At 44.9% G+C, this 27,244-nt stretch overlaps 1 protein-coding gene across 6 annotated transcripts; it reads left to right on the top strand.

The window, feature by feature from the left end:
* The first annotated feature begins 562 nt into the window (after positions 1-562).
* On the top strand, positions 563-20,459 carry LOC147620839 (uncharacterized). 6 transcript variants are annotated; one of them, XR_015270017.1, is made up of 11 exons: positions 563-734; positions 16,625-17,290; positions 17,386-17,613; positions 17,713-17,814; positions 17,896-18,612; positions 18,723-19,003; positions 19,092-19,328; positions 19,411-19,485; positions 19,600-19,681; positions 19,780-20,078; positions 20,181-20,459. XR_015270017.1 is itself a non-coding variant. In XM_086825114.1 (10 exons), exons 7-10 carry the CDS (start codon positions 19,188-19,190, stop codon positions 19,863-19,865), a joined length of 384 nt encoding a protein of 127 aa, XP_086681240.1. In that variant the 5' UTR covers positions 563-734; positions 16,886-17,290; positions 17,386-17,613; positions 17,713-17,814; positions 17,896-18,612; positions 18,723-19,003; positions 19,092-19,187; the 3' UTR covers positions 19,866-20,300. The 6 variants fall into 6 exon arrangements, 5 of the variants coding, with proteins under 5 accessions (XP_086681240.1, XP_086681236.1, XP_086681239.1 ...); XM_086825114.1 differs by having other exon boundaries at positions 16,886-17,290; positions 19,780-20,300; XM_086825113.1 differs by lacking the exons at positions 563-734; positions 18,723-19,003 and having other exon boundaries at positions 16,007-17,290; positions 19,252-19,328; positions 19,780-20,300.
* Positions 20,460-27,244: the final 6,785 nt, after the last annotated feature.

Genomic DNA, 27,244 nt, shown 5'->3' with positions numbered 1-27,244 from the left:
AAAGCACATATCTTGACCTTGTAAGTCTCCCCAGGCTACCCAAAGTGGAAACTATAAATTCCACATACTCAGTTGCCACATCAATAATTTTTTCATGAGTATTGCATATAAGCTCTGCAGCCCTCTTAACCCGTTCTTCCTTTTCTTTTGTCACCATTCTTGTGGTTGGTACCAACTTTCCAGCACGTGTACATCCATTTCAAGCAATCCAAGCCCAACAATCCTGCTCTCCCCTTCTGATCAATGAGACTATTGCACTTTTGGGGATCATGCAGGTATTCTTGACATCTGACCTCACTTCTAGGTTTTGTTCTTCGAATAGCCCACTTTAAGGGTGAATGGACACCTCCACGTCACTTACTGCTGAGGTGCTGCCTCGTCGGTGCTTAAGACCACAAACATTTTGGGTGACATTCATATTCTGGTCTGTGCGAGTCGCATGATTGTTCTTGCATCACCATGAATCGAGTCCCTTCTCTTTACTGCATCAAGTTTAATGGTTTCTTCATTTGTTTAAGTTGATTATTGTCCTCTCTTCTCCTTTTAATGCTCTCAATACAAGGTCTTATTTCCTTGTGGCCGCCTTTCAAAAACGACAAACATCTTGCACTCTACAATAGGGTTGTCATTAAATCATTGGTGCAAGCATTGTAAAGAGAGACATACTTGACACCATCATTGGACGCAAGCCAACTCCCATGAACTGACTCAGCCAAGTTTGCTCTTGGAACAAGGTATTTATCATCATCTTCCATAGCCTGCAATTACAAATGAATTTATCAAATTTGTTATATTGTGAAACATTACTTTAGCACATCCATCTTATAAATCTAGCTTACCTTGATCATATATTTTCCTGCTTGCCACCACACCAGCCATGTCTCCACCAGCATCATGAAGAGCTTAGTGCTATCGGCATGTCCCTCTCTCAACCAAATTCTCAAGTTATCAAGCTTTATCTCTGCTGCATCTTCCATTGGAGCATCTCTCCATTTGCGGCATCTTATCGAAAACTCCTCCCTGCTATGCGGTGGAATGCACTTTTTAGCATGTTGCTCTAGGCTTTGCTCCCAGTGGAAAGAGCAGGAGCTTTCCTTCCCTTGAATAACATTGTTTGGCCCACCATTGAACACTACCCTCACTGCAAGCCAATTTGCTTGAGCTTCATCTGCCATAAACCCCTTGAAATTAGCCTTCTCATAACCCTCTCTTTCCATCACCTTATTTAAGAGCCCCCAAAACAATGTTTATGACTCTGTGTCTTCACACTTGAAATCTCCAATTGCAATGATTTGCAGTTCTTGAACAAATGGGTTATACACATGCCATGCCATTATGGTCCAGTCTTGCATCCTTTTCACAAAGTTAAAGCATATCCAAGAGGCAGAAAGCTCACCACTTGGTCTCATTTTGTTGACCAAGTCCACACCACAACCAAGCCCTTTTGAGGACATCTTGAAAACATGACACCTTGTGAAAGATGAAAACTCAATCTGACCAGGAAATGCCATGCTTTGGAAGTGGTCATACAAAAGATGTTTCTTTAGCTCTGCAAGATGCCATCAAAGCCGTCAACCAGTTGGCCCATCTCTGTTTGTGCCTCCTTTCTCCATCGAGACAATCTTCTTCTATCCAATGGTGGAGCTATTTTTTCAAGGAGCTCTCTCAAAGCTTTGGCAAACACATTATCTCCATTGGTGGAGTCCCCAATGAGTGTGGACTCCATAATCATCTCCTTGGCCAATTGTTTTTGTAGGTATTTGGGTCTGCCCATAGAGTCGCTCCTCACCATTTTCTGAACTCTTGCTTTCACCTCGCTCAATGTGATCCTTGTCGCAACTTCGGCTACTGGGCGGCTACTGGGTGCATATGGTAGCCAATATGAATGGCTGCCCAACTTACTCTCCTTCCCAAATGGTCATTAGGGTAGCATAGGACCAGCTTGCAAGGACTTTGAGAAATGTAGATAGGGGGGACCGAGTAGAAGAAACATTTTAGAGACCCATACTTTTCTACCACTTCCAAGGGAGGACACACTTTTGCAAGACGGCCTTGCCAATGAACCTCATTGTTGTCTTGAGATCTTATTAACCCACGACATTGTTTGTTTCTACATTGCAAGCGACCATCACATTTTCTGAACCTTACAACTCCTTGAAAGCTAGACATATTACTTGTAACCTCTTCTGTCCACACATGACCATCAAATTTGGGTTCAAGTCTTGAAGTTCTTTAACCCACGTTAGCATAGGGTAGTTCAAACATTATATTTCCATCATACCATGGCGGTATCTCCTCAACCTGCATTATCTCCGCAACTTTTGCAAACATGGCTTTCAAAGAGATCTTTTTAGGAAGAGCCCTCAACACGTTGACCAAACTATTTGTAGGTTGTTTGTGAGAGAAACTTCTTGAATCTTCAGCAGCAACCTCCTCAACAATTATGTCGTCATCAATCTTGATAACAGAAGGCTCCCCTTGTATCCTAGAACCATGTACTATGAATATTCTGCCGAACTGGATATCCAAGTAATACATGAAACTGGCCTCTGATAGAAACCAGAGTGCGGTAGACTAGCAGTCACCCGTCCACTTGTAGTCTAGATATGAAAACAGAAAAGATTGGGGCTAGAGTGCCCAAATCTGAAAACAAAGCGACACCTGTTGGCCCCAAAGCTTGGCGCCCCTTGCGGTATTTCTTTATTCAATTCCAAAAGTACGAAAGGCTGAGTATAGCCAAGAGATTACACCTGTATGTCCAATCTGACAGCCCGCAATCCCTCTTAGCACAGAGGATTCACGCACACAGATCTATGTCTCAAAGCAACACACTGTGCCTCCCTCTGATCAGCCAAGGCCACTCAGCAGGGCAGCCATGAGCATACATCTGGCATAACTCAAGCACATGATTCAACATCTCAGCTCATACATACATGTACTGTTCAACCTCTGTCTCCACCCTTGTCAATCTGCCATACCCCTCCTCTCACAAGGGGCCAGATAGCTCAAATCTGCAACAACAGACATAAAGCAGTAGAAAGAGAGATAGATGAACAGATGCGGAGCTTACCAAAATCAGCCCGTGTATCTGCACTGGAGGAAGTAACGGTACCAATCTGTACTTGCAGGCACTTGTTTCCACAACCTTGCTTCACACGTGTGTATGTACTTGTCTGTACCCTCCTCCTTGTGTCCACCTCAGTGCTGTACCTGTCTGTACAGTCCTGAAAAACAGCACTTACCTGTGTGTACTGCCTCGGAATACGTGCCAGAAGCTGTCCTTGCATATGCCGCCTGCAGCCAGTACCTGTACACGACTGTACCTGCGCAGTCAGCCTGTACCTGATCTGTCCAGCGCCGCCAGCAGCAGTACTGTCTAGCGCAGCCTGCTTCTGTCCTATCCGTACGGCTGTCCGTATAGCTGTACCTGCAACAGAATCTGCAGCAGCCTGTCCAGAACATGTGCGCAGCCTATTCCAGCAGAGATTCTCGCAGCAACTCTTGTGCGCAGCCAGCAACAGAGCGTGTACCTACAGCAACCTGTCCGTACTGAATTGTACGGCTGGTTTGCACAGAGAAAACAGTAGCAGCACACCTTCTTTCAGTCGACTCCTTCTCCTCCTGCTTTTCCACACATGAGAACTAGCATGTATGCTCCACGTTTCTCCAAAAGCTAGAGAGAGAGAGAGGAGAGAGAAGCATGCACTCCAAAAGTGGAGTGGCCCCCTCCCCATAATAATCCTAGGGTCCCAACTCTAAAAGTTATTAAAGTTCCCTAGGGGCCACTAAGGCCTAGGGGCAACTTTAATAAAACATTAAAATTTTAATGTTCTAGTTCCCCCCTTCACACCTAGGGATGTCCACACATCATTAACTCTGTCCGGGCACCCCCCATGTGAATTATTCAATATTCTGACTCAGCAACCACCATGCCCACACTTGTGCTGTTCCATTTTCACAGGGCCATGACATACCCCCCTCTTGAAAAATGGCAAGCGTCCTCGATTGCATTCTGGTGATACAGCAAAATATCCAAAGTGATATATACAATATGGCAAGATCAGCGTCCCAATCTCTCTAAGCCATGCACATGTATCAACATCATTCACTGCAAACCAATGGCGTAATAATAGTCCAAGTTGTATACCACTGTGAACCATATATATCCACAAAATCCCATGTGACTAGTACACATATATCATAGAAGTCCCATAAACAGATGTACTGTCACCCTCAGTACCTTCGGGTGAGATAAAAACTGCACCAAGCGACCTCTAGATGTCATCTGAGCCTGTCTGTATCAAGGGAGTGGAGGTGCTACCCCCCTCTTGAGCATCAGGTAATGCTCCAGACCCATGCTCTGCTGAACCTGAATGAGCCACAACAAGAGTCGGCTCTAACTCAAAGGCATCGAGATAAAGCTGCAAAACCTGAGGTGAATCTGTTAAGTCACCTTCCTCCATCCACTTCGCATCCATCGGTGAATAGTTCTTGAACTTCACAAGATAGCGACGGGAAACTTTACCTCGTATCTTCCTTTCTTTATGTGCCAGTATCTGCTCTGGAATCAGAACCTCATCAAGTTCTTCAACTTCCGGCTGAGCCTCATCTGATACATCCTCAGGCACATCCCCACGAAAAGGTCTAAGGAGACTCACGTGAAAAGCATTGTGAATCCTCCAGTGATTTGGTAGCTTCAAGCGATAGGCTACCTCACCAATCTTTTCCAAAACCTGAAAAGGCCTATAATAACGCATGCTCAACTGAGGGAATAAGCGCTCTTGTAACGCGCGGAAGCTCTGGGTAGTCTTCTTTCAGCCCTAAACACTCTTGAAGACCTTCTGATGCAAAAACGCACCATGATGCAAAAACGCAGGTAGAGAGAGAGTAGAGAGAGAGAGTGAGAAGTGCTGGAATTTCAGTATATACTATGTACAAAAAAGGTACAGATCTTTGCAGCCATGGGCTGCCTTCATAAAAAGGTTCCTAACCCTAAATTCTGTCCCCTATGGGACCTCTAAGTGACCCACACCCCTAGTGGGTGGAATGCCTATTACAAAGAGCAAGGGGGCTATTTATAGCCCCTTGGAGTGCATGAGAAACTGGCCGACTGCTGGTCGGCCAATTCATAAGTCATTAATTCCATTTAAATGCTGCCGACTGAATCTCTTGATGCGCCTTCAGCCAGCACCCCTCTGCCCTGCAGCCGACAGCCCACTGGTGTTGCTGATGTCATCCTCCATCCAGCCGACATCCCTTCTGATCCATGCTTTGCTCCAAGTCCTGCTCCATGTCCATCTTCTACTGGTTCATAGTCTTTATCTGCTTGCCTCTTCTGGATCTAGCCCTAGAAATGTCCATGGCATCTGTGATGCACATGACATCCCCCTCTGCTAAACTTGATGACGGGAATCCAACCTGCTCTTGGATGACTGTCATCATCCCAATCCTGTTCCGAAGTCCCTCTGTCATCATCCATCCCTGGCAAACCTTTTTTCTCTGAAAATCCGTTCTGTTCTCCAAACCACTCTGTCTCTGATGAAGATCTATGCATCTGGTCTTCCTCTAGTCCATAATCCATTCCTGCCCTGACTCTGAACACCGTCTTGGTCTTCGTTCCTGGAACTGAGTCTGGCACTCTCACATCACCCTTGGAGGATCAACCTCCCTTGGGACCGTTCCCTTAGAACCTATCTGGCTCACGGAACTGCCATCCCCATCTGGCACTGTGGAACACCACCAACAAACCTCCTGGGAGTTCTTCCCGATCTGTGTTCCCGTGTACTTTCCTGTACCTTGGACCTGTACACCATCATTTGGGCTTCGAATCCGTGTACTTTCCTGTACCTTGGACCTGTACACCATCATATGGGACTGAATCAGTGTTTAGCTTTGCTGAGCCTGATGCTCTGATACCAATGTAACGCGCGGAAGCTCTGGGTAGTCTTCTTTCAGCCCTAAACACTCTTGAAGACCTTCTGATGCAAAAACGCACCATGATGCAAAAACGCAGGTAGAGAGAGAGTAGAGAGAGAGAGTGAGAAGTGCTGGAATTTCAGTATATACTATGTACAAAAAAGGTACAGATCTTTGCAGCCATGGGCTGCCTTCATAAAAAGGTTCCTAACCCTAAATTCTGTCCCCTATGGGACCTCTAAGTGACCCACACCCCTAGTGGGTGGAATGCCTATTACAAAGAGCAAGGGGGTAAATAGCCCCTTGGAGTGCATGAGAAACTGGCCGACTGCTGGTCGGCCAATTCATAAGTCATTAATTCCATTTAAATGCTGCCGACTGAATCTCTTGATGCGCCTTCAGCCAGCACCCCTCTGCCCTGCAGCCGACAGCCCACTGGTGTTGCTGATGTCATCCTCCATCCAGCCGACATCCCTTCTGATCCATGCTTTGCTCCAAGTCCTGCTCCATGTCCATCTTCTACTGGTTCATAGTCTTTATCTGCTTGCCTCTTCTGGATCTAGCCCTAGAAATGTCCATGGCATCTGTGATGCACATGACATCCCCCTCTGCTAAACTTGATGACGGGAATCCAACCTCCTCTTGGATGACTGTCATCATCCCAATCCTGTTCCGAAGTCCCTCTGTCATCATCCATCCCTGGCAAACCTTTTTTCTCTGAAAATCCGTTCTGTTCTCCAAACCACTCTGTCTCTGATGAAGATCTATGCATCTGGTCTTCCTCTAGTCCATAATCCATTCCTGCCCTGACTCTGAACACCGTCTTGGTCTTCGTTCCTGGAACTGAGTCTGGCACTCTCACATCACCCTTGGAGGATCAACCTCCCTTGGGACCGTTCCCTTAGAACCTATCTGGCTCACGGAACTGCCATCCCCATCTGGCACTGTGGAACACCACCAACAAACCTCCTGGGAGTTCTTCCCGATCTGTGTTCCCGTGTACTTTCCTGTACCTTGGACCTGTACACCATCATTTGGGCTTCGAATCCGTGTACTTTCCTGTACCTTGGACCTGTACACCATCATATGGGACTGAATCAGTGTTTAGCTTTGCTGAGCCTGATGCTCTGATACCAATGTAACGCGCGGAAGCTCTGGGTAGTCTTCTTTCAGCCCTAAACACTCTTGAAGACCTTCTGATGCAAAAACGCACCATGATGCAAAAACGCAGGTAGAGAGAGAGTAGAGAGAGAGAGTGAGAAGTGCTGGAATTTCAGTATATACTATGTACAAAAAAGGTACAGATCTTTGCAGCCATGGGCTGCCTTCATAAAAAGGTTCCTAACCCTAAATTCTGTCCCCTATGGGACCTCTAAGTGACCCACACCCCTAGTGGGTGGAATGCCTATTACAAAGAGCAAGGGGGCTATTTATAGCCCCTTGGAGTGCATGAGAAACTGGCCGACTGCTGGTCGGCCAGTTCATAAGTCATTAATTCCATTTAAATGCTGCCGACTGAATCTCTTGATGCGCCTTCAGCCAGCACCCCTCTGCCCTGCAGCCGACAGCCCACTGGTGTTGCTGATGTCATCCTCCATCCAGCCGACATCCCTTCTGATCCATGCTTTGCTCCAAGTCCTGCTCCATGTCCATCTTCTACTGGTTCATAGTCTTTATCTGCTTGCCTCTTCTGGATCTAGCCCTAGAAATGTCCATGGCATCTGTGATGCACATGACAGCTCTTTACCCTTCATCTTTTTGAGTCTAGCCTTTTCAAAGCGCAAAAGAACCCAATCACCCAATGCAAATTGTACATCACGTCTGTGACGGTCTGCGGCTTTCTTTTGCTTCTGCTGAGTTTTCTGGAGTGCCAACTTAACTCTCCGATAAGCTTCATCCAGACTCTCCACATATTGATCAGCCTCAAAAATCTTATCTTTTGTATGCAAAATGGGTGGTACCTTCTACCCTCCTTCCACAATCTCAAAAGGCGCCTTGCTTGTCGAGGTATGTACAGTGTTGTTATATGCAAACTCCACCAAAGGAAGATACTTTTCCCATTGTTGCTTGTGCTTTGACACATAACACTTGAGAAGATCCAGCACTGTAGAGTTAGCCTCTTCTGACTGACCATTTGTTTGTGGATGAAATGACGATGAAAACTTGAGAGTTGTACCCATGTTGTCAAACAACCCTCTCCAGAACAAACTCGTCATCCGTGGATCACGGTCACTAATGATAGACGTAGGCAAGCCATGATACTTGAAGATGTTCGCCATGAACAACTTCACCATATGATCCACTTTGATCGTCTTACGCACGGGAATGAAATGAGCCTGCTTACTGAACCTGCATATGATAGTCCAGATGCAATCATTTCCCGTTTGTGTCCGTGGAAGATCAAATATAAAATCCATGGCAATGCTCTCCCAAGGTCTATCTGGAATAGGTAAAGGCTGTAATAACCTTGGTGTCTTTTGACGGTCAAACTTTACCTTCTGACATACGATGCATTGCCTCACAAAGGCATCAACATCTCTCCTCAAGGTTGGCCAATAAAAGAAAGTCTCCACTGCTTTAATTGTGGCGTCAATACCCCTCTGACCAGCATACGGTGGAGCATGACTTTCAATCATAACCTTGAGTCGCAATGGCCTGGTAACACACAGTCTGCCATGCATCAATAAAAACCCATCCCTGAGAGTATAGTGCTCATGCCGCTGACCCTCAGACATCTGATCATACAACCTTTCAAAGTCCTCATCATGGGCATATTGCTCTTTCATTTCATCAAGCTCATGATGATAAGCAAGTGAAACTGCAGAGACTTGTGGCTTGCGTGACAAAGCATCTGCCACTACATTCTTTTTGCCTTCCACATGCACAATCTGGAAGTGAAACATTGACAAAAAGTTTGCCCAACGCATATGCTTCTCTGAAACTTAGTTTGCGTGAGGAAATAACGCAAGGTTTGATGACCTGTCTGTACAGTAAAATCAGCCCCAAGCAAGTAGTGTTTCCATGTAGAAAGAGCGTGAATTACAGCTAACATCTCTTTCTCATAAACCTGTAAATGCTTCTCAGCATCTTGCAATATTCTACTCTCATAGGCTGTCACATGTCCCTCTTGCATGAGAACTGCACCAATGCTACTTCCACATGCATCACACTGGACAACAAAAGCCTTTCGGAGGTCCGGTAACACCAATACTGCATCCGAAGTAAGCTTTTCTTTGAGCTTTTTGAATGCTGTAATTTCCCGATCAGCCCATCTAAACGGAGTGGCCTTCTTCGTCAAAGCATGAAGAGGTGAAGCAATTTCAGCAAAGTACCGTATGTATCGTCTGTAATAGGAACACAATCCTAGAAAGCTGCGTATATCATGCACGGTCCTTAAATCTGGCCAATTAAGAATTGCTTTCACCTTTGCTGGATCCATACGGACTCCATGCGCAGACACAATATGCCCCAAGAAATGTATCTCCTGCAAAAAGAACTCACTCTTCTTGCCATTAACAACCAGCCTATGGTTTCTGAGTTCTGAAAACACAATGGCCAAATGCCTTCTATGCTCTTCCTCAGTTCGTGAATGCACAATCATATCATCAAAGAATGTGCCCACAAACTCTCTATGAGGCCTGAAAATCCTGTCCATCATTCTGTTAAATGTGGCAGGTGCATTTGTCAAACCAAAGGGCATAACCAAAAACTCATACAACCCAAACGTGGTTCGGAATGCTGTCTTATGCACATCCTCGGGTCTAATGCGTATCTGATGATACCCGCTTTTCAAGTCAATACGACTAAAAACTGTGGAGCCTTGTAAGCGGTCCAAGATGTCATCGATCCTCGGTATGGGGAATCGATTCTTGATGGTATTCTTGTTCAGCGCCCTGTAATCAATACACATGTGCCAAGAACCATCCTTCTTCTGCACTAAGAGTACAGGTGAGCAAAAGGGTGATGAGCTAGGCTGTATCAACCCTTTATTCAAAAGCTCCTGCACTTGACTCATAATCTCTTCCTGTAGGGCTGCACTAACACGGTACGGCGGTCTATTCGGTGGAGTACTACCAGGAATTAGATCAATGGCATGATCTTCTGGCCTCTCAGGAGGAAGTTCTCCTGGCAATGACTCGGAAAAACAGTCTTGAAACCCACATAAGAAATCAGTCTTGTCCTTATCTAACATAGACAAATTAGACTTAGACTCATCATCCTGTGCATCCTTTACATAAATCAAGTACGCGGAAAAGATGCTTTTTCATTACTGATGAAATCGCCGAAGCGGATACAATAGGAACAAATTCCCCTTTGAGTTTTACATCCAATACATGTACTTTTCCTCTATGAGTCAGAGTGATTTTCCTATTGTAAGTATCCACCACCGCATGTACCCTGTGGCACCATGGCATCCCCAACAAAACATCACAACCATCAAGTGGCATGATAAAGAACTCTTTGCTGTCCACATAACCCTGCAAGTGAAGCCAAAGCTTCCCAATGATGGGAGTAACGGGTTCTGCATACCCTGGACAAGCCATATTAGCCTCATGTAACGGCCCCATCTCCTCTGCGCGAATCCCCAATCGGCCAGCCAAATCTGGTGAAATGAAGTTGGCTCTAGCACCTGTGTCAAAGAATATCAAGGCATTCTGATCTCTCACTTTGTCCCATGCCCTGCACAACTCTGTTGCTTCACCACCTGGCTGTTCCCCCACTAAGCCCGCAGAAGGTTTTGGTTTCTTTGACTTGGGCTCTCCTTTATTGTCAGAGTCCTTTTGGGACTTTCTCTTGGGACAATTGAATGACATATGCCCCTCTTCTATACAGTTAAAACATTTCCGAGCATCTCTCAAAGCCTGTCTTTCCTTAGAAGTCCTCTTGGGCATTGGCAACTTCTTATACTTCGTCTCTGAAGACCCTTTAGCATCACGAGAAGCATGCCCAGATTTTTCAGCTTTCTTGCTCAAGTTCTTACTGCCTTTAAACCCAGATGATCCTCCAGTGAGTAACGCATTAGCTGTCATAGCATTTTCAATCATCTGTGACATGTTCGTTACTCTTGTCTTGATACAATAATCTCGTACCTCCTTGGGCAGCCCACAACAATACTTCTCTACCTGCTCAGACAAAGGCACTGCACGATAAGAAGTCACTGGGAGTAAAGCTTCCCAAAACTTTTTGTTATAATCCTCCAAATTCTCACACTTTGAAGCATCCAATTTGTGCCATGCAGTCATAACATCCACCTCAAATGTAGATGTGAGCCATACGGAAGAGAAAACCTGTTTAAATTGGACCCATGTATTCTTACTGGGGATACATCCACTATCCCAGTTCACAGTGAGGGCAGGATGGAGATAGTTCCCGATGGCAGAGGGGGGAAGCATTCTTCCCAGGTGTTGTATATTCCGGCACTCGGTTTTCATCTGTTGTCAGTGCATCAGGTTTGCAAGACTGGCGTACGGGTGGAGTTTGATGAGCATTTTGTTGCTCTCCGGGACAAAGCAACAGGCCAAGTGGTTTGGGAAGGTGGAGTGGAGAATGGAGTCTACAGGCTTTCAGCACTCTCTCTCCCAGGTCCTCAAGATTGTGATGAGTGGCAGTGTGGTAATAGCTACTCAGGTGTGGATACGCTGCAGGTGCGGGCTTTCCGGGACCAGATGGTGGATAGCTTACCAGTAGATGGCAGCAGTTGGCAAGAACTTTCCAGTACTGAGGTTGGTAGTTCTTGTGTTCGTGAGTCAGAGGAAGCTGAACAGGTCACTTATGCTCTGATGTCTCGTAGTGTTCGGGACATAGAACTTCCAGTAGTTGAGGATGTTCTTTCCACGGGGACCTTTCGGAAAGCCAGGCAGGTGACAGGTGATTACTTGCAGAAGGAGGTGGTTTCTCCAGGCTTTGTGGTTCCGGATTCAGAGGGGGTGGTTGACAGGTTTCAGAAGGCCTTGCGTGGTCTTCAGAAGGTTTCCAGGACTTGCTTGTGCACCGTAACAGGTGTTGATTCTTGTACACAGGAGGGGGATTGTTGGATGGAGTCCGACTCCACGGTTGGAGTGACTCGGTTTGGGGAGGAGATCCGGACACGAGGAGATCTACTTATGCCCCAGGAGCAGTTTTACGGAGCAGGAGGAGGTTACATTGCAGGTTTGGGCTTCCACTGGAGGAACCCATGGTCATCCCGAGGCACTTTGTTCGTGAACAGATCGTTGCTGATGACATCTTGCTGGAGTTCTGTTCGACGGAGGACAGTACGGTGGACCTCTTCACGAAGTCGCTCTCAGGATTTGCTCAGGCGGCACCCCAGCTCCCAGTGGTTGGTCACAGCCAGGAGCTGAGAGGGGGTGTTAGAAGTCATCTCCTGTCTAGATTTATACACCAGGGCCTTTGCTGTGGGTGTGCCCGCCCTTATGAGGTGTTTTCCCATTTTTCCCCACTCTCCGTATTTTTCCCCTATTTTTTCCCATTTTTCTGAGGCTTGGGAGGGCTGCCAGATGATGCCGGGAGCACCCCAGTGCTGGCCGACTGGATCTTCATCAGTCGTGGGCTTCAGGGCTGCTGGCCGACTGCCTTTTATCAGTCGTGGGCATCAGATAGCTGGCCGACTGCATTTATGCAGTTGTGGACCTCTTTCTTCAGTCGTGGACACTTTTAGTGCTGGCCGACTGCCCTTCCAGGGAGGTATATATAGGTCCTCAGCCCCCATGCCTTATTTGTATCATATCTCGGGATCTTCTTGTGTATATAGAGCAGAGTTACATGCCTACATCTGTCTCTCTCTTGTGCTGTTTTTCTGCCTGCGTTTTTGCTTTTGCTCGTGTTCCCAGATTTGGTCATCATCTCCGCTGCATATTCTGACAACATCCCAGCCATGTTTCCAAACATTCCATTATGCATACCTGGCTGCATGCCACCAAACATATTGCCTTGCATTCCAGGTTGCATGCCCCCAAACATTTTTCCTTGCATACCGGACTGCATACCACCATACATATTCCCCTGCATACCAGGCTGAAAATTAGCTCCAAAAGGCCCTGGCATACCCATGCCTCCCTGAGGGTAACCCCCAGTCATGGATTGGAACACCGAGCCAGCACCAAAATAACCTGGATGCATGTTCTGCTGAGGAACTGATGGCTGTCCAAAGAAGGAACTCTGTGAGTTTGCTCCATAAGCATGCTGCATGTTCGGAAACTGGCCAAGAGATGGTTCCTGTGGGATGGCTCCACTATGACCCTGTGGAAGGTTCTTAGTACGAACCTTCTTCTTCTTTTTCTCGGGCTCTGTGCGGGATCTCATAAATTCAGCAAATCTCTCACTCTGTGTGAGCTGCATAAATACATCCATAACACTAGCCAAACGATCTTTGAACCGAGCATCATCATCCTCTTTACCAAGCACATCTTCTGGCTGTGTTACATCCTCATAAGGCTCAACATCTGCAGCCTGTTCTCCTGCATGAATATCCTCAGATACATCTCTCTCAGGAGAAGTCTCTTGCTCTTCCTCTTCATGATAGAAGTACTCATCCTCTGTATCAGACATGGTTGCTGAAATTTTCAGCGATGGCTTTCTTCGAGGCAACCACGAGCTCACCCCCTTCAGAAAGTTGTTAATTGGTCCCGGGGACGGAACCTTGAAACCGGCCTCTGATAGAAACCAGAGTGCGGTAGACTAGCAGTCACCCATCCACTTGTAGTCTAGATATGAAAACAGAAAAGATTGGGGCTAGAGTGCCCAAATCTGAAAACAAAGCGACACGTGTTGGCCCCAAAGCTTGGCGCCCCTTGCGGTATTTCTTTATTCAATTCCAAAAGTATGAAAGGCTGAGTACAACCAAAATCAGCCAAGAGATTACACCTGTATGTCCAATCTGACAGCCCGCAATCCCTCTTAGCACAGAGGATTCATGCACACAGATCCGTGTCTCAAAGCAACACACTGTGCCTCCCTCTGATCAGCCAAGACCACTAAGCAGGGCAGCCATGAGCATACATCTGGCATAACTCAAGCACATGATTCAACATCTCAGCTCATACATACATGTACTGTTCAACCTCTGTCTCCACCCTTGTCAATCTGCCATACCCCTCCTCTCACAAGGGGCCAGATAGCTCAAATCTGCAAACAGACATAAAGCAGTAGAAAGAGAGATAGATGAACAGATGCGGAGCTTACCAAAATCAGCCCGTGTATCTGCACTGGAGGAAGTAACGGTACCAATCTGTACTTGCAGGCACTTGTTTCCACAACCTTGCTTCACACGTGTGTATGTACTTGTCTGTACCCTCCTCCTTGTGTCCACCTCAGTGCTGTACTTGTCTGTACAGTCCTGAAAAACAGCACTGTACCACTGTGTACTGCCTCGGAATACGTGCCAGAAGCTGTCCTTGCATATGCCGCCTGCAGCCAGTACCTGTACACGACTGTACCTGCGCAGTCAGCCTGTACCTGATCTGTCCAGCGCCGCCAGCAGCAGCAGTACTGTCCAGCGCAGCCTGCTTCTGTCCTGTCCGTACAGCTGTCCGTACAGTTGTACCTGCAACAGAATCTGCAGCAGCCTGTCCAGAACCTGTGCGCAGCCTGTTCCAGCAGAGATTCTCGCAGCAACTCCTGTGTGCAGCCAGCAACAGAGCGTGTACCTGCAGCAACCTGTCCGTACTGAACTGTACGGCTGGTTTGCACAGAGAAAACAGCAGCAACACACCTTCTTTCAGTCGACTCCTTCTCCTCCTGCTTTTCCATGCATGAGAACTAGCATGTATGCTCCACATTTCTCCAAAAGCTAGAGAGAGAGAGAGGAGAGAGAAGCATGCACTCCAAAAGTGGAGTGGCCCCCTCCCCATAATAATCCTAGGGTCCCAACTTTAAAAGTTATTAAAGTTCCCTAGGGGCCACTAAGGCCTAGGGGCAACTTTAATAAAACATTAAAATTTTAATGTTCTAGTTCCCCCCTTCACACCTAGGGATGTCCACACATCATTAACTCTGTCCGGGCACCCCCCATGTGAATCATTCAATATTCTGACTCAGCAACCACCATGCCCACACTTGTGCTGTTCCATTTTCACAGGGCCATGACAATACATGATATGGTCTCCTATTTGCATAGAAGACATTTCAAAAGAGAGTCCATCTCTCTCTTCCCCAAAACCTGATGCAAGGACATAGTATTTTCTTGCAAAGAGAATCTGATAGATAGCTCCTACTTGGACAGCTCAAGAGCACCATGAGAGTGTTGTATTCAACTCGCTTTTTTCCTTGCTCATCCTTTACAACTACCTTCTCCATTGCTTGTGTGTGCTATAAGTGAGGAAACTACACTGGGGACACCCATGCATACAGGAGGTGATGACTGGCACTTGCCAATTTCTGGCGCAAACTGCAAGGACACGTGCATGTTGTGGTTACTACCCCCCCCCCATTAAACGCACCAAACTGGTGCTTCATTGGAGGCACCTATCCTCCAGGAGGGGCGATGATTCGGCATAATTGTGGTGCCGCCCTCTGCCTTGTGTCAAAACGTACGCCACGTCACGAATTCGCGATGCAATGGGTAGGCATGACTGCTCTCCTAAATGAGCCAAAGAAGTTACTCACGAATTGTTTGTAACGAATAAGACGATAGGAAAAAGGGATCAAGTAGTAGAAGAGAGAGAGAAGTAAACCCTCTCAGGACAAAGCGTGAAGCAGCACACGTGTGTTGCCCTTGCAGTTTGCTTGTGTGTGCTATAAGTGAGGAAACTACACTGGGGACACCCATGCATACAGGAGGTGATGACTGGCACTTGCCAATTTCTGGCGCAAACTGCAAGGACACGTGCATGTTGTGGTTACTACCCCCCCCCCCATTAAACGCACCAAACTGGTGCTTCATTGGAGGCACCTATCCTCCAGGAGGGGCGATGATTCGGCATAATTGTGGTGCCGCCCTCTGCCTTGTGTCAAAACGTACGCCACGTCACGAATTCGCGATGCAATGGGTAGGCATGACTGCTCTCCTAAATGAGCCAAAGAAGTTACTCACGAATTGTTTGTAACGAATAAGACGATAGGAAAAAGGGATCAAGTAGTAAAAGAGAGAGAGAAGTAAACCCTCTCAGGACAAAGCGTGAAGCAGCACACGTGTGTTGCCCCGTGAGTGTGCGTCTGTGTGTGTTACTGCCTTCCCCCATAGTTTGCCAATGAACTATGGGATGGTGGGGCTTCTTGCCCTGGTGGAGCCACCGAAGCGGCATTCCTGGGGGATGCAAATGACCCACTAAACTGAGCCATACTCTTCTGTTGTTAGCCATCACGGATGAGAACAGAGCCCCTCCCCCCATAGTTTGCTGGCAAACTATGGGGGTGACAAGGATTAAGGGAGCATAAGTTGTGTGGCCTTGGATGAAATTGATGGCCTTGCCCTTCCCCCCATAGTTTGCTGGCGAACTATGGGCCTTTTGTTGAAGTGCTTCTAGCTTCGGTCACTGCCATCGTTGAGTGCCCCCCCCCCCCATAGTTCACCGATTAACTGTGTGGGATCCCTACCATCGCAGCCGTTGAGAGGCCCTCCCCCCATCATGATTCTGGTGGACGCCTCTATGGTATCTTGCAGCCCTGTGTGTCCACCATGAATGTGGTGGGTAGGTTAGACGAAAGTATGTAGAAGGTGTCCTCTATGTGGCAGGTATGAGAGTGTCGCCACCTTGTGTGAATGATGCAGGTTACATCCTTTGGGCTCATTGGCCAGCAGGTATTACATCAGGTACATGGTCCACCCATCCAATTTCTGGTGAACGCCTGCCTTGCAACAATTGTGGCTATACAGACCAATTCCTTGTAGTCTACTATTTTCTCCTTTGGAGAAGGACAAAGATCAAGATGGAGTTATACCTCAATGTGTCTCAAGACCTAAAGGTTCTGATTTTTTGCATAAGTTGACAGTAAATCCAGGTTTGTTTCCACCTAGAATACCTCTTTGCAGATGTCTTGTGAATCAACGAGTCAGGGAGCTCTGTCAAGATTTATCCAAAATCAAAGGTGTTTTTGAAAAGGATGGATACTTTCCAATGAAGGGCAGCTTTAGTCTTTCTGTCAACCTCCCTGATGGTTCTACAAAGGATGTCAATGAAGATATTGTCAAGTCCTGGGACAAAAATTGGCAACTTGTGAATGAAGATTTTGAGGAAGAGTTGAATGGCATGCAAGAGTGGCAGATTCTCAAAGGAAAAATGCTTTTTGTGTGGGAAGGAAACCATAGAACTGCATCCTGGATGTAGAGCATATTCCAAAACAACAAGGCAAAGCATATAAGAGTTCAAGCACAGTTTATCACACCCAACCAACAAGATGAGTTTGCATTGGTTGCAGCACTGCAAAGATTCAACCGGTAAGTGCCTTGCATTTATATTTAATGATTTTGCATGTGAATTGTGCTATTGTATCATTCATTGCCTCACTCAATTTTGCCCTTTTCGTTTTAAGGTTTTGCACTTTGCTAGGATGAACGAAGAGGCAATTGTTAGTACAAACCTCAAGGATTGCCTATTTCATGCAAGCACCCTGTGTGCTTGTGATGATGCCCCTCTTGTGGAAAATTTTATTGAGGCTGGAAAAAAATCTATTGAAGTGGTGATGGCAAGGGAGGTCAGTTTTGGAAGAAGGGTGTGGTACCCACTCACCCAGTCTATTTTGGGTCGCATGGTGTTTGCGGTAAAATTTGTGCTTTTAGTGGTTACTTTGGCCACTTGTTTTGCAAGGTGCTTTCATGAGCTTTCTTTTTGACTAGCGTTGTGTTGTGGCAAATCGTAGGGCAAGTGGGAGAATGACTGTGAAGCTGCCTTCCTAAAGAAGAGCGGGATGCTAAAATCAATCAAGCAAGGAATAAAGAGCTATAATCGGAGGATGACAAGGGTAAGCAATTTCACTCTACTCAAGAGGAATTCATTGAGGGTTCGTATGGTGGTTTTGTTAATTTTTCTTTTCAATTTTCAGATCTTGTCTGTGGTCGATCCTGCAAATGGGAAGGAATGGTTTGAAAGTTTGTGGAAGCTGCCTTTTGAGGAGCCAAAGTATAAAATTACTATTGAAAAGTTGTACGCAATATCTTCAGAAGCTTGTGCAAAGGAATTGAAGCTAGCAATGCTAAGGTTGTTGGGCCAGGATGACAATATCAAACAGTCATATGGAATGCCACTTAGAGACCATCATTACATCTCATGGTTGGCCAAGGAAGTGTGGATGGACCAGGTACTTGACGCTGCCACACATTTATTGCACCAGGTTATGGACTCCAATCCGAGTAGAGAAAAGATGGAATCCAATCAATAAGTTGTCGTCCATGCCTGATGTTTGCAAGGCTTGGACCATCCGATCACCCCCTACTTTGTGCATGTATACATCATCAATTTTTAGGGAACACAATGACCCTGAAGGAGCTTTTCTGCTGACTAATTGGGAGAGAAAGCAATGCCCTTGGTGGTTGTACATGAAAAAGGGGAGTGCTTGGAGGAGGAGAAAGAGACATATTTGATGCACCAGAGAGGTGAATGAAAATCTGACTCCAATTCATCAGGAAGTATAGATGAGGAGAAAAGGAAAGGATTAAAGAGGAGCTCCAAGCATACAAAATGATAAATGGGAAAAGGAAAGGCACGGTGCCAGTAACAAAGGAGGCCGTCCGGCCACCAAGGGTGGTAAACAAATTACTGGGTAAGTTCAATAAAAGCTGTTGTGTGGTTTGCATGTAATATAATTGAGATGTAGTATGGCAGTTTACTTTTTTTTGACCGTCATTACGTGCAACTACTTTGTGTCAATAGATACAAAGGATTCAGTGATGCAAGTACATCGCCCCAGGTTTTACTTGTCCACCTTCCCCTTGCTAGTTTCTCATGGTCGCAGAAGAGAGGTAAATCGTCAGAAGTCAAGGTGTGGAATGCTGACTATATTCAGTTGGGGAAAGATTTCATGGAACACAGATTCAAAGAAGGGTTTGAGGTTATGTGAGAGTTTTTCATAGAGCATGGGGGTCCCCCAAAAGTAAGGAACTCCAAGTCATGTAGCTGGAGCATAGATCTCTCTGTGATAGAGCTTCCCATAGGTGAAAACAACTACTTCTGGTTTGATTTAGTTTCATGGTTATTTGTTGAGATCACATTTCAAAATTGCTATGGTTATTGCGTGGACAGGCTCGTCTCTTGTTGGGATTAGTGGTGTCCCTACTTGGAACCATATAAGTGAGGAGCATGTAAAGTGCTCCTTGGTTGTAGCCAGTGCAATCATGGATGATATGGGATGGGGTCTTGTCATCTTATTATGGTCTTGTCGAGCATACATCTATGTGTGCAGGCTTGGAAATAGGCTTTCGTTGGACTATGGAAGGCAAGACTTATGACAGCGAGGCAAGATATGGTGTGCACTGCAAGGTGAGCCATTCTTTTTGATGCTGTGTTGTGGCATTGGTCAATTGGTAATTACTAAGAGAGCAAGCCTTTTTGTGGCCAATAGATGAGTACATTTCATGTGCTCGCTCTACACAAGGCTGGAAAGACACCCCATGTGAATCTTGAAAAGGCAGAAAAGGTTTATTTCTTTCCTCGTTGAAAATAACTTGAATTTTGGAAATCCTGGACCGTCTAAAGATTGGTTTCTCATCATTTCTACTCTGGTCCATTTTGCAAATCGTTATGTGCATAGGTTGGAAAACAGTTGCAGTTGGACCTCACATCAGGGGTGTTGACTCATTACTTGCCGTCATCATCGAGATCCAAGAAGGATGGTAAGAGTGGGGCCTTGCGTGGGCCGCTAGAGAGGAGTGCATCTCATATGCTTTTCTTTGTCTACTCTGGTCCATTTTGCAAATCGTTATGTGCATAGGTTGGAAAACAGTTGCAGTTGGACCTCACATCAGGGGTGTTGACTCATTACTTGCCGTCATCATCGAGATCCAAGAAGGATGGTAAGAGCGGGGCCTCGCGTGGGCCGCTAGAGAGGAGTGCATCTCATATGCTTTTCTTTGTGGAGGCCCTTTGTCCAGAGAGAGGCATGTTACTTGAGCTAGGAGGAGGGACCGGGCCTACATTGAAGGCTGCCATGCACACAGGCCAAGTTTGTATGGTGGACTCTTTTAGTGATGATGATGAGATGTTGGTTGTTGATGATGTCCCTTCCAATTAGTAAGTACATATGTCTTCTCGATAAGTTCACTGTAGTAATGCTTTATGTTTAACTTCTGTGACTGCAATGCGATAAATAGTCTGTTGCCTTGTTATGCACAGAATAAGGGGAGGAAAATGACATGGTCAATACGACCGTTCTCATGTGCAACCCAAGAGGAGGGGTAGATGTGTGTATTTGGATGACATAGCAGTATCAATGAGTGATTTCAATTATGGATAGCCACCATTTTTTTTGGTCATGTGTTTTTGACTCATTGAGAGAGCCACTGTTTTGTAGAAGACATATTTTACTCTTTTCATGTCTTTTGGCTATGCCCTTTTGGCTATGACGAAGCTTTCCATAAACATAGTTAAGACTTGTGAGGACAAGCTACTTCTTATTTGACTTATTATGGAGTTATTAATCGGTACAGTTGCCTACTTCTCTTTGTTAATGAATGTCATCAATAGAGTTGCCTAATCGACTTTTGTCTAGTTACCCTCTCAATTTATGAAAAAAATCGTCTCCCTTCTGTCACTGTTTCTTTTTGGCTTCATGCACTACTCAGGAGGTAGTTTCCAAGAGAACTAAAAACGGTTTTGTAGAAGACATATTTTAGTCTTTTCATGTCCTTTGGCTACGGCCAGCCTTTCCATAAACATAGTTAAGACTTGTCACGACAAGTTACTCCTTTTATGACTTATTATGGAGTGATTAATCAGTACAGTTGCCTACTTCTCTTTGTTAATGAATGTCATCAAAAGGGTTGCCTACTCGACTTTTGTCTAGTTATCGTGTCAAATTATGAAAAAAATTGGCTCCTTTTTGTCACTTTTCTTTGGCTTCATGCACTATTCAAGAGGTAGTTTCCAAGAGAACTAAAAAACAGTTTTGTAGAAGACATCTTTTAGTTTTTTCATGTATTTTGGCTATGCCCAACCTTTCTGTTGGGCGAACACACACCATCTTCCCTACCATTTCATCATTATAATTACTATCAATTACTTTATGCTCTTTGCATTGGTAATAATTGCTTTGGCCAATAGTTAAGAATTGTTAGGACAAGTTACTCCATGCACTACTCATGAGGTAGTTTCTAAGAGAACTAGTCAAATTGAATGCCCTTCATTTGGTCCCTCGGAATTGCCGCGCTCGGAGATTTTCGCTCGGAGTGTGTACGTTTCCATTCGAGACATTGACACTTTTGGGTGGTTGCATTCTAGGTGGGAGCATCCTCCTTCCCTCCGGCGTCTGTGAGAACAAGAATTGTGAGCATGGGTGTTTCGGGGGAAGAGGTTTCTTGGTAGCATTGACCTTATTCTGTCTGCATTATGAAAATATGGTGGTAGCTCTTTGTTAGCCCTCAGCAGCTCAGAGAACATCACATGTGAAGCTTCAAAGAATGGATTGCTCAAGTTGGCCAACGGAGCTGTTGAGATGTTGACCAGTCTCTCCTGTTCGGCGATCCACGGACCTCACAGCCTGAACAATTGCTCGTAGGTGGGTGTGCACGTACTACTCTGGGCTGTTTCTCCTTAACAAAGGTGGCTACCCTCTTCGCCAAATTTTCTTTGTAAATGGCGGCCCAGTTTATTTTTTCTCCTTCTGTTGCTGCTGCTCTAAGCAGTATGTAGTTTTTATTGGACATGTCCTTTGTCTTGCCCATAAACATGATATTCTGCAAGAAGAATGTGAACTGTTCTTGTCAAGTTTCATCTGCCACATCCTTCACTTGATGCATGTTTCCAGTCTTAGGAATTTCTTCTTCCACCCTCAGCTTCAAATTCGTGTCCGTCGCACCATCCATTGGTAATCCCAATGCATGATCCACTACGAGCTCTGAAACTTTTATAGGATCCTTCCCCTCTATGTGAACTGTGTTTCTCTCCAAGAATTGATTTATCAGTTTTCCCCCATCCTCGGGGTCCTGTAGCTCTTCCCATAAGTGCTCTAGCAGTTTTTCAAACCCACACTTCCTTGCCCACTCCTGATGCTCTTTCCTCCTCATATTGGGGATGATCATGGGCATGAAAAGGCTTCTCTCAGGCTTTTTCTCTGGCCTCTGAGACTTGTTGATCTTCGGCATGGCGATGATTTATGAGAAAGTGCGAGAGATGGAAGCAAGAGGGAAGATTGTGAATGTGCATTTTTAGTCTCCTTGTGTTCTTTTTTGCGATGTTTTCTCCTTTTTGCTTCCTTTTTTTGGGGCGTTGTCGTTTTCAGCTTCCCGATTTTCGATGTGATGTGACCCTTGATTCATATCATGGCCGTCGTCTCGGCTTAATGGTATTAAATCATTCTTGGTGTCTTCTTGTCTTACCATTATGAGTGGGGTTTTAATGATGTTGTGACACCCATCCTCCATGCAGCTGCTTATGCCGACATTGTGGCCTTTTGAGATGTTGACGTGGATCGGCTAGCACACACTTGGTCACTTGCTTTTTTATTGTGTTGGCTTTGATTGGTTGCAGAGATATGTGGTTTTGTTGTCTGGCCACCCTTGCGGACTGATGATCCTTCCGTGGCTTGTGGTCGTTTGAATTCTCTACATCCACCTCTACTAGTGAGATCATGCCACAGGATATGCTTTGGACTGGCTCTTGGTCTTCCGCTTCTGCTTCGTTCAGTTTACCATCGAGTGGCCTTTGTAATTTATATCTTTGGAAAAGGTGTACCATCCAAGTTTTCTAAGCTGAAGTCATTCTGGCAGATCGGGTCTTTCACTATGAATGGTCTCTGATCCATCGGATTTTGAATTTTTTGGGGTGAGGTCCCAACTTGGAATTGTAGACTAATACAAGATCTCCTTTCTCAAAAATCTTGTGCTTAAGATGCCTATTAGTCCAAGTCTTTCTTCTTCACTACACTATCTCCACCTTTAGATAGCTCATTTGCTTTTCTTCCTCTAAGGGTAAGAGTTCCTGTATTCTGATCTCATGGGATTCTTCCATTGGCAACTTCTCTTGAATGGCCACTCTCAGACTAGGTACCACGAATTCCATGGGCATAACTGCTTCCAACCCATAGACCATCTTGAATGGTGTTTGCCCAGTTGAGACTTTGTAGGATGTGCAGAATGCCCATAGGGCCGCATCTAGCTTCTGGTCCCAATCATTTTTGTTAGCATTTACAATTTTCTGTAGAATCTTCGTTAGAACCTTGTTGGTCAATTCCGCTTGGCTGTTGCATTGTGGGTAGTAGGGTGAGGACTTCTTATGATTGATCATGTATTTCTCCATCAACCCTTTCATTACTTTGTTCATGAAATGTGTGCCCTGGTCCACTGATTATTTCCATCGGCAAACCATGCCTAGCAATGATGTCCTTGAAGAGGAACTTCACCACCTCTTTTGCGAAGTTGCTCTTTATCGCTCTAGCTTTCGGCCACTTGGTAAAATAGTAAGTAGCCACACGATGATGTACTCACATTTGTTGCTTTTTGCGGGTGGCTTAATTGGTTCAACAAAATTCAATCCCCACTTCATGAATGGAGATAGTGGTAGTATGGGTGAGATGGGAAATCTATCGAAATCTTTGGGTTGACCCATTCGTTGATAGACATCATAGTTCTTTGCTTCACTGTTGGAACTGCAGGTACAACATGAAAAATAGAGCTCCCATGGTGAACAGCATGGAATGAGCGAAAATAAGACCCCCAGGAATGGAAAGGTATGGAAATAGAGGTTGCGAAAATTATTCAGCAAAAGGAGAAACCAAGGAAGATTTGGTGGTTCTACAACCTTCACGTGCTATTATTGTCAACAACCTAGACACACCAAAGCTGAATGTGCAATGAAGAAAGAGCATGATGAAGAAAGACATGTAGAATTGATGTAGCTCAAAGAAAATCTGCCAACATGATGCAGGCAAATGACATATAGAAGGAGGTGCATGACATCCTGGCAGTCACAAGGACTAAATCAAATGAATATGGTGTAGTAATAACCCCACTACATAACCAAAACTCATCCCAAGCCCGCAAGAAGGCAATTGTGGGCTGGGATCACTAGGAAAAGGTAAGACTTCAAACTACTAAGTAAATAGAGACAAGGCAAGGTAAGCAAAAGAAGGATGGCTCACACGAAATCATTGCGGATTTCCTTAAAAAAAGTGGAAGCAAGCATGTAGAGCACCTCAATAAGAAATGCTTGGAAGAAAACTAGAAGAATGATGACTAGTTACAAACCAATGTAATGTTAATGCTGCTGGATAAACAGGTTCAGCTAAGATAAGTGTTGGACTTATGTCCAAGATTCAAAGCCAAAATCTTGATGGCAAGCATTGAAGGATTGAGCATGTAATTAAAGAACTCAATAGATAAAGAAACCCCGGAATGCAGGAATATGCAAGCCGAAGAACCCCCAGTATATCCAGAGGTGAAGAAGTGGCCAAAGTCACAATTCAACTAAACAATGTACTCATCAATGATACAGTGTTGGATGGAGGATCCAGAGTGAATGTCATCACCGAGGAAACTGCATGGAGATTGAGTCTCAAGTGGGAGCCCATTCCGTTCAATATAAGAATGGAAGATAACAGGGTAGTAATACCTAAAGGAATCATCAAAAATGTCCCAATGGAAGTCAAACAGGCTAACTTCAAGGTCAACTTAGTGGTTGTTACCATAAAAAACTACATTGGGTCTTACCAGGTGTTATTAGAACAGAATCACCATCAGAAAAAGAAATCGGAAAGTAAATGTTAATCTCTTCGCCGCTGTAAGGGGATCAGTAAAGCCTACTCAGAGACCAGTCCATGTTAAAACATTCAACATGTCAAAAGGCTTTGATGATGATGAAGAGAAGAGAATACTCTGTGAACACCCGAACCTGGTGCCTTTGTACATGTTGAATGTGGATGAAGTGATAAGGCATTATGCAGAAGCAAAGGGGGAAAATAAGGAGGCACCAGACAATCAAATGTAGAAAGAAGCAGATTCTAAAAAGATAAGAGGACTAAAAATTGAGAAAAATCTTGCAAGAAAAAGCCTTGGAAGAAATAAAATGGGCTAATAATCTGGAGCAAGAAGAAGAGATCCGAGACTGGATGAAAAAGCAAAAGGAGAACCAAGAAAACAATGCTGCAAAAGTAAGCCCAGATAGACTACACGAGGTAAATCTAGGAGATGGAAAAGAAGAAAAGCATGTAAAGATCAGCCTCGAACTAGAAGATGAATTCAAACAAGAGTTGGTATCCTTTCTAAAGGAATACCAAGATGTATTTTTTTGGCTATACGAAGACATGGAGAGCATTGACCCTAAATTCTTCCAGCACAACATCAACTTGAAAGAGGGAGTTATACCTGTTAGACAAAAGAGGTTCAGAATGAACCCAAATTATGCAAAACAAGTCAAAGAAGAAATTGACAGATTGTGCAAAACAGAGGTACAGAATGAACCCAAATTACTGAGAGTGGGTTTCATAGTGCCAGTGGAAAAAGCTGTCTGGATATCCCCAATCGTGGTAGTTCCCAAAAAGAATATGAAATTAGAATCTGTGTGGACTACCGCAAGCTGAATGCCGCAACTAACTCAGATCCCTTTCCACTCCCATTCACGGACTCCTTGCTGGATAAGGTAGCCAGAAAGGAGATGTACTCCTTTTAATATGGTTTCAGTGTGGATACAACTAGGTAAAGATGGCTCCGGAAGACAGGGAGAAGACTGCATTCATCACCAAATGGGGTGTCTTTGTGACAACCGTTATGATGTTTGGCTTAAAAAATGCACCTGCCACCTTCCAGAGAATGGTGCAGGAGATTTTCTATGACTATCTGACAGACTTCATGAAAGCTTTTGTGGATGATTTTAGCGTGTTCAGAGATAAGGAAAAGCACATCTATCATTTAAGGCTATGTTTGTAGAGGTGCATAGATACAAGGCTGAAGTTGAATCCGGCCAAGTGTGCTTTTGCAATAAAATCCAAAACATTGTTAGGAAACATTATGTCAGCCTAAGGATTGGCTATAGATCCAGCTAAGGAAAAGGCCATATCCAAAATGTCTGCTCCCCTGAACATTAAGCAACTTGAAACATTCCTTGACAAGGTGAAGTGGCATGCGAGATTTTTGAAGTATCTAGCACATATAACTTACCCATTATATGCACTTACCAAGAAGGGATGCAAAGTATGAATGGAGTCCAGAATGTCAGAAGGCATTTCATTGGCTAAAAAGCATGGTGTCATCTGCACCAATGATGTGATCAGCCTAGAATGAAATTTAATGTTCCATGTTTATGTAGATACTTCATACAAAGCAGTGGGCAGTGCACTGATGCAGGAAAAACAAAAAGGTTATATACATCCCATCCATTATGCTAGCAAAGAAACTATATTTCACACCTGCACGATTTCTCACGTTTCTTCCTCTTTCTCACGCCTCTTCCTCTCTAGCCAACCTTTAAAATCAAATTGCGGTAGCTATAGCTTCAGTCTTGATTCTTGCTTCTCTCCCTTATGGATTTCTTTGTAGACCTTAACACAAGTTGGAGCCAAGAAATGGAAGATGAAGCAATACATCTTGCACTCAACAAGAGGAGATGAGTTTGAATGCAGTGAACCTAGTGTTTGGTGACTTGCCAGCATCCACTTTAAGTGACAAGAAGATACGACATGCTTCATCAACTAATCTTGGTATCCTCAAAAACCCAGGAACTTCTCCAAAAGATACTGAAGAAAGACTAGACATTATGTACTATTTTTGCTAAATGCACCAATGCTCTGATACCATCATAACAAAACAAGAAGCCCTTTCAATGATCTATGCTGTGAACAAGTTTCACCACTATCTCTCGGAAAGCAAATGTGTTTTCCATGTGGACCATCAAGCTCTCATTTATATGGTGAAAGCTTTTCTGGTGGAAAAAATGGCAAGATGGATGATCCTACTTCAAGAATTTGAGGTCACCATCCAGCACACACTCGAAAAAGAAAACGCAGTGGGGCAGAGTTTTTGTCGAAACTAGATTCTGAAGAACTTGCCTTGGGGGATGTAAAAATCAACTCTCAGACACCAACTTATTCATAGTAGCAGCAGCTCTGAAGTGGAAGAAAACTGGTACTATGACATGATGCAATTTCTAGAAGATGGGACCTTTTCAAAAGGATACACCGCTGGTAGGAAAAAGAGAATTGCCTTAAGAAGCAAAAATTTCATCATGATTATTAGGCAGCTCTACAAAAG

Source organism: Cibotium barometz, chromosome 31 (genome assembly GCF_041138505.1).
Source record: "Cibotium barometz isolate CiBa-2024 chromosome 31, ASM4113850v1, whole genome shotgun sequence".
NCBI classification, from domain to species: Eukaryota; Viridiplantae; Streptophyta; class Polypodiopsida; order Cyatheales; family Cibotiaceae; genus Cibotium; species Cibotium barometz.
The sequence above is the reverse complement of the archived record's forward strand: the minus strand, read 5'-3'. Positions and strand labels throughout refer to the sequence as shown.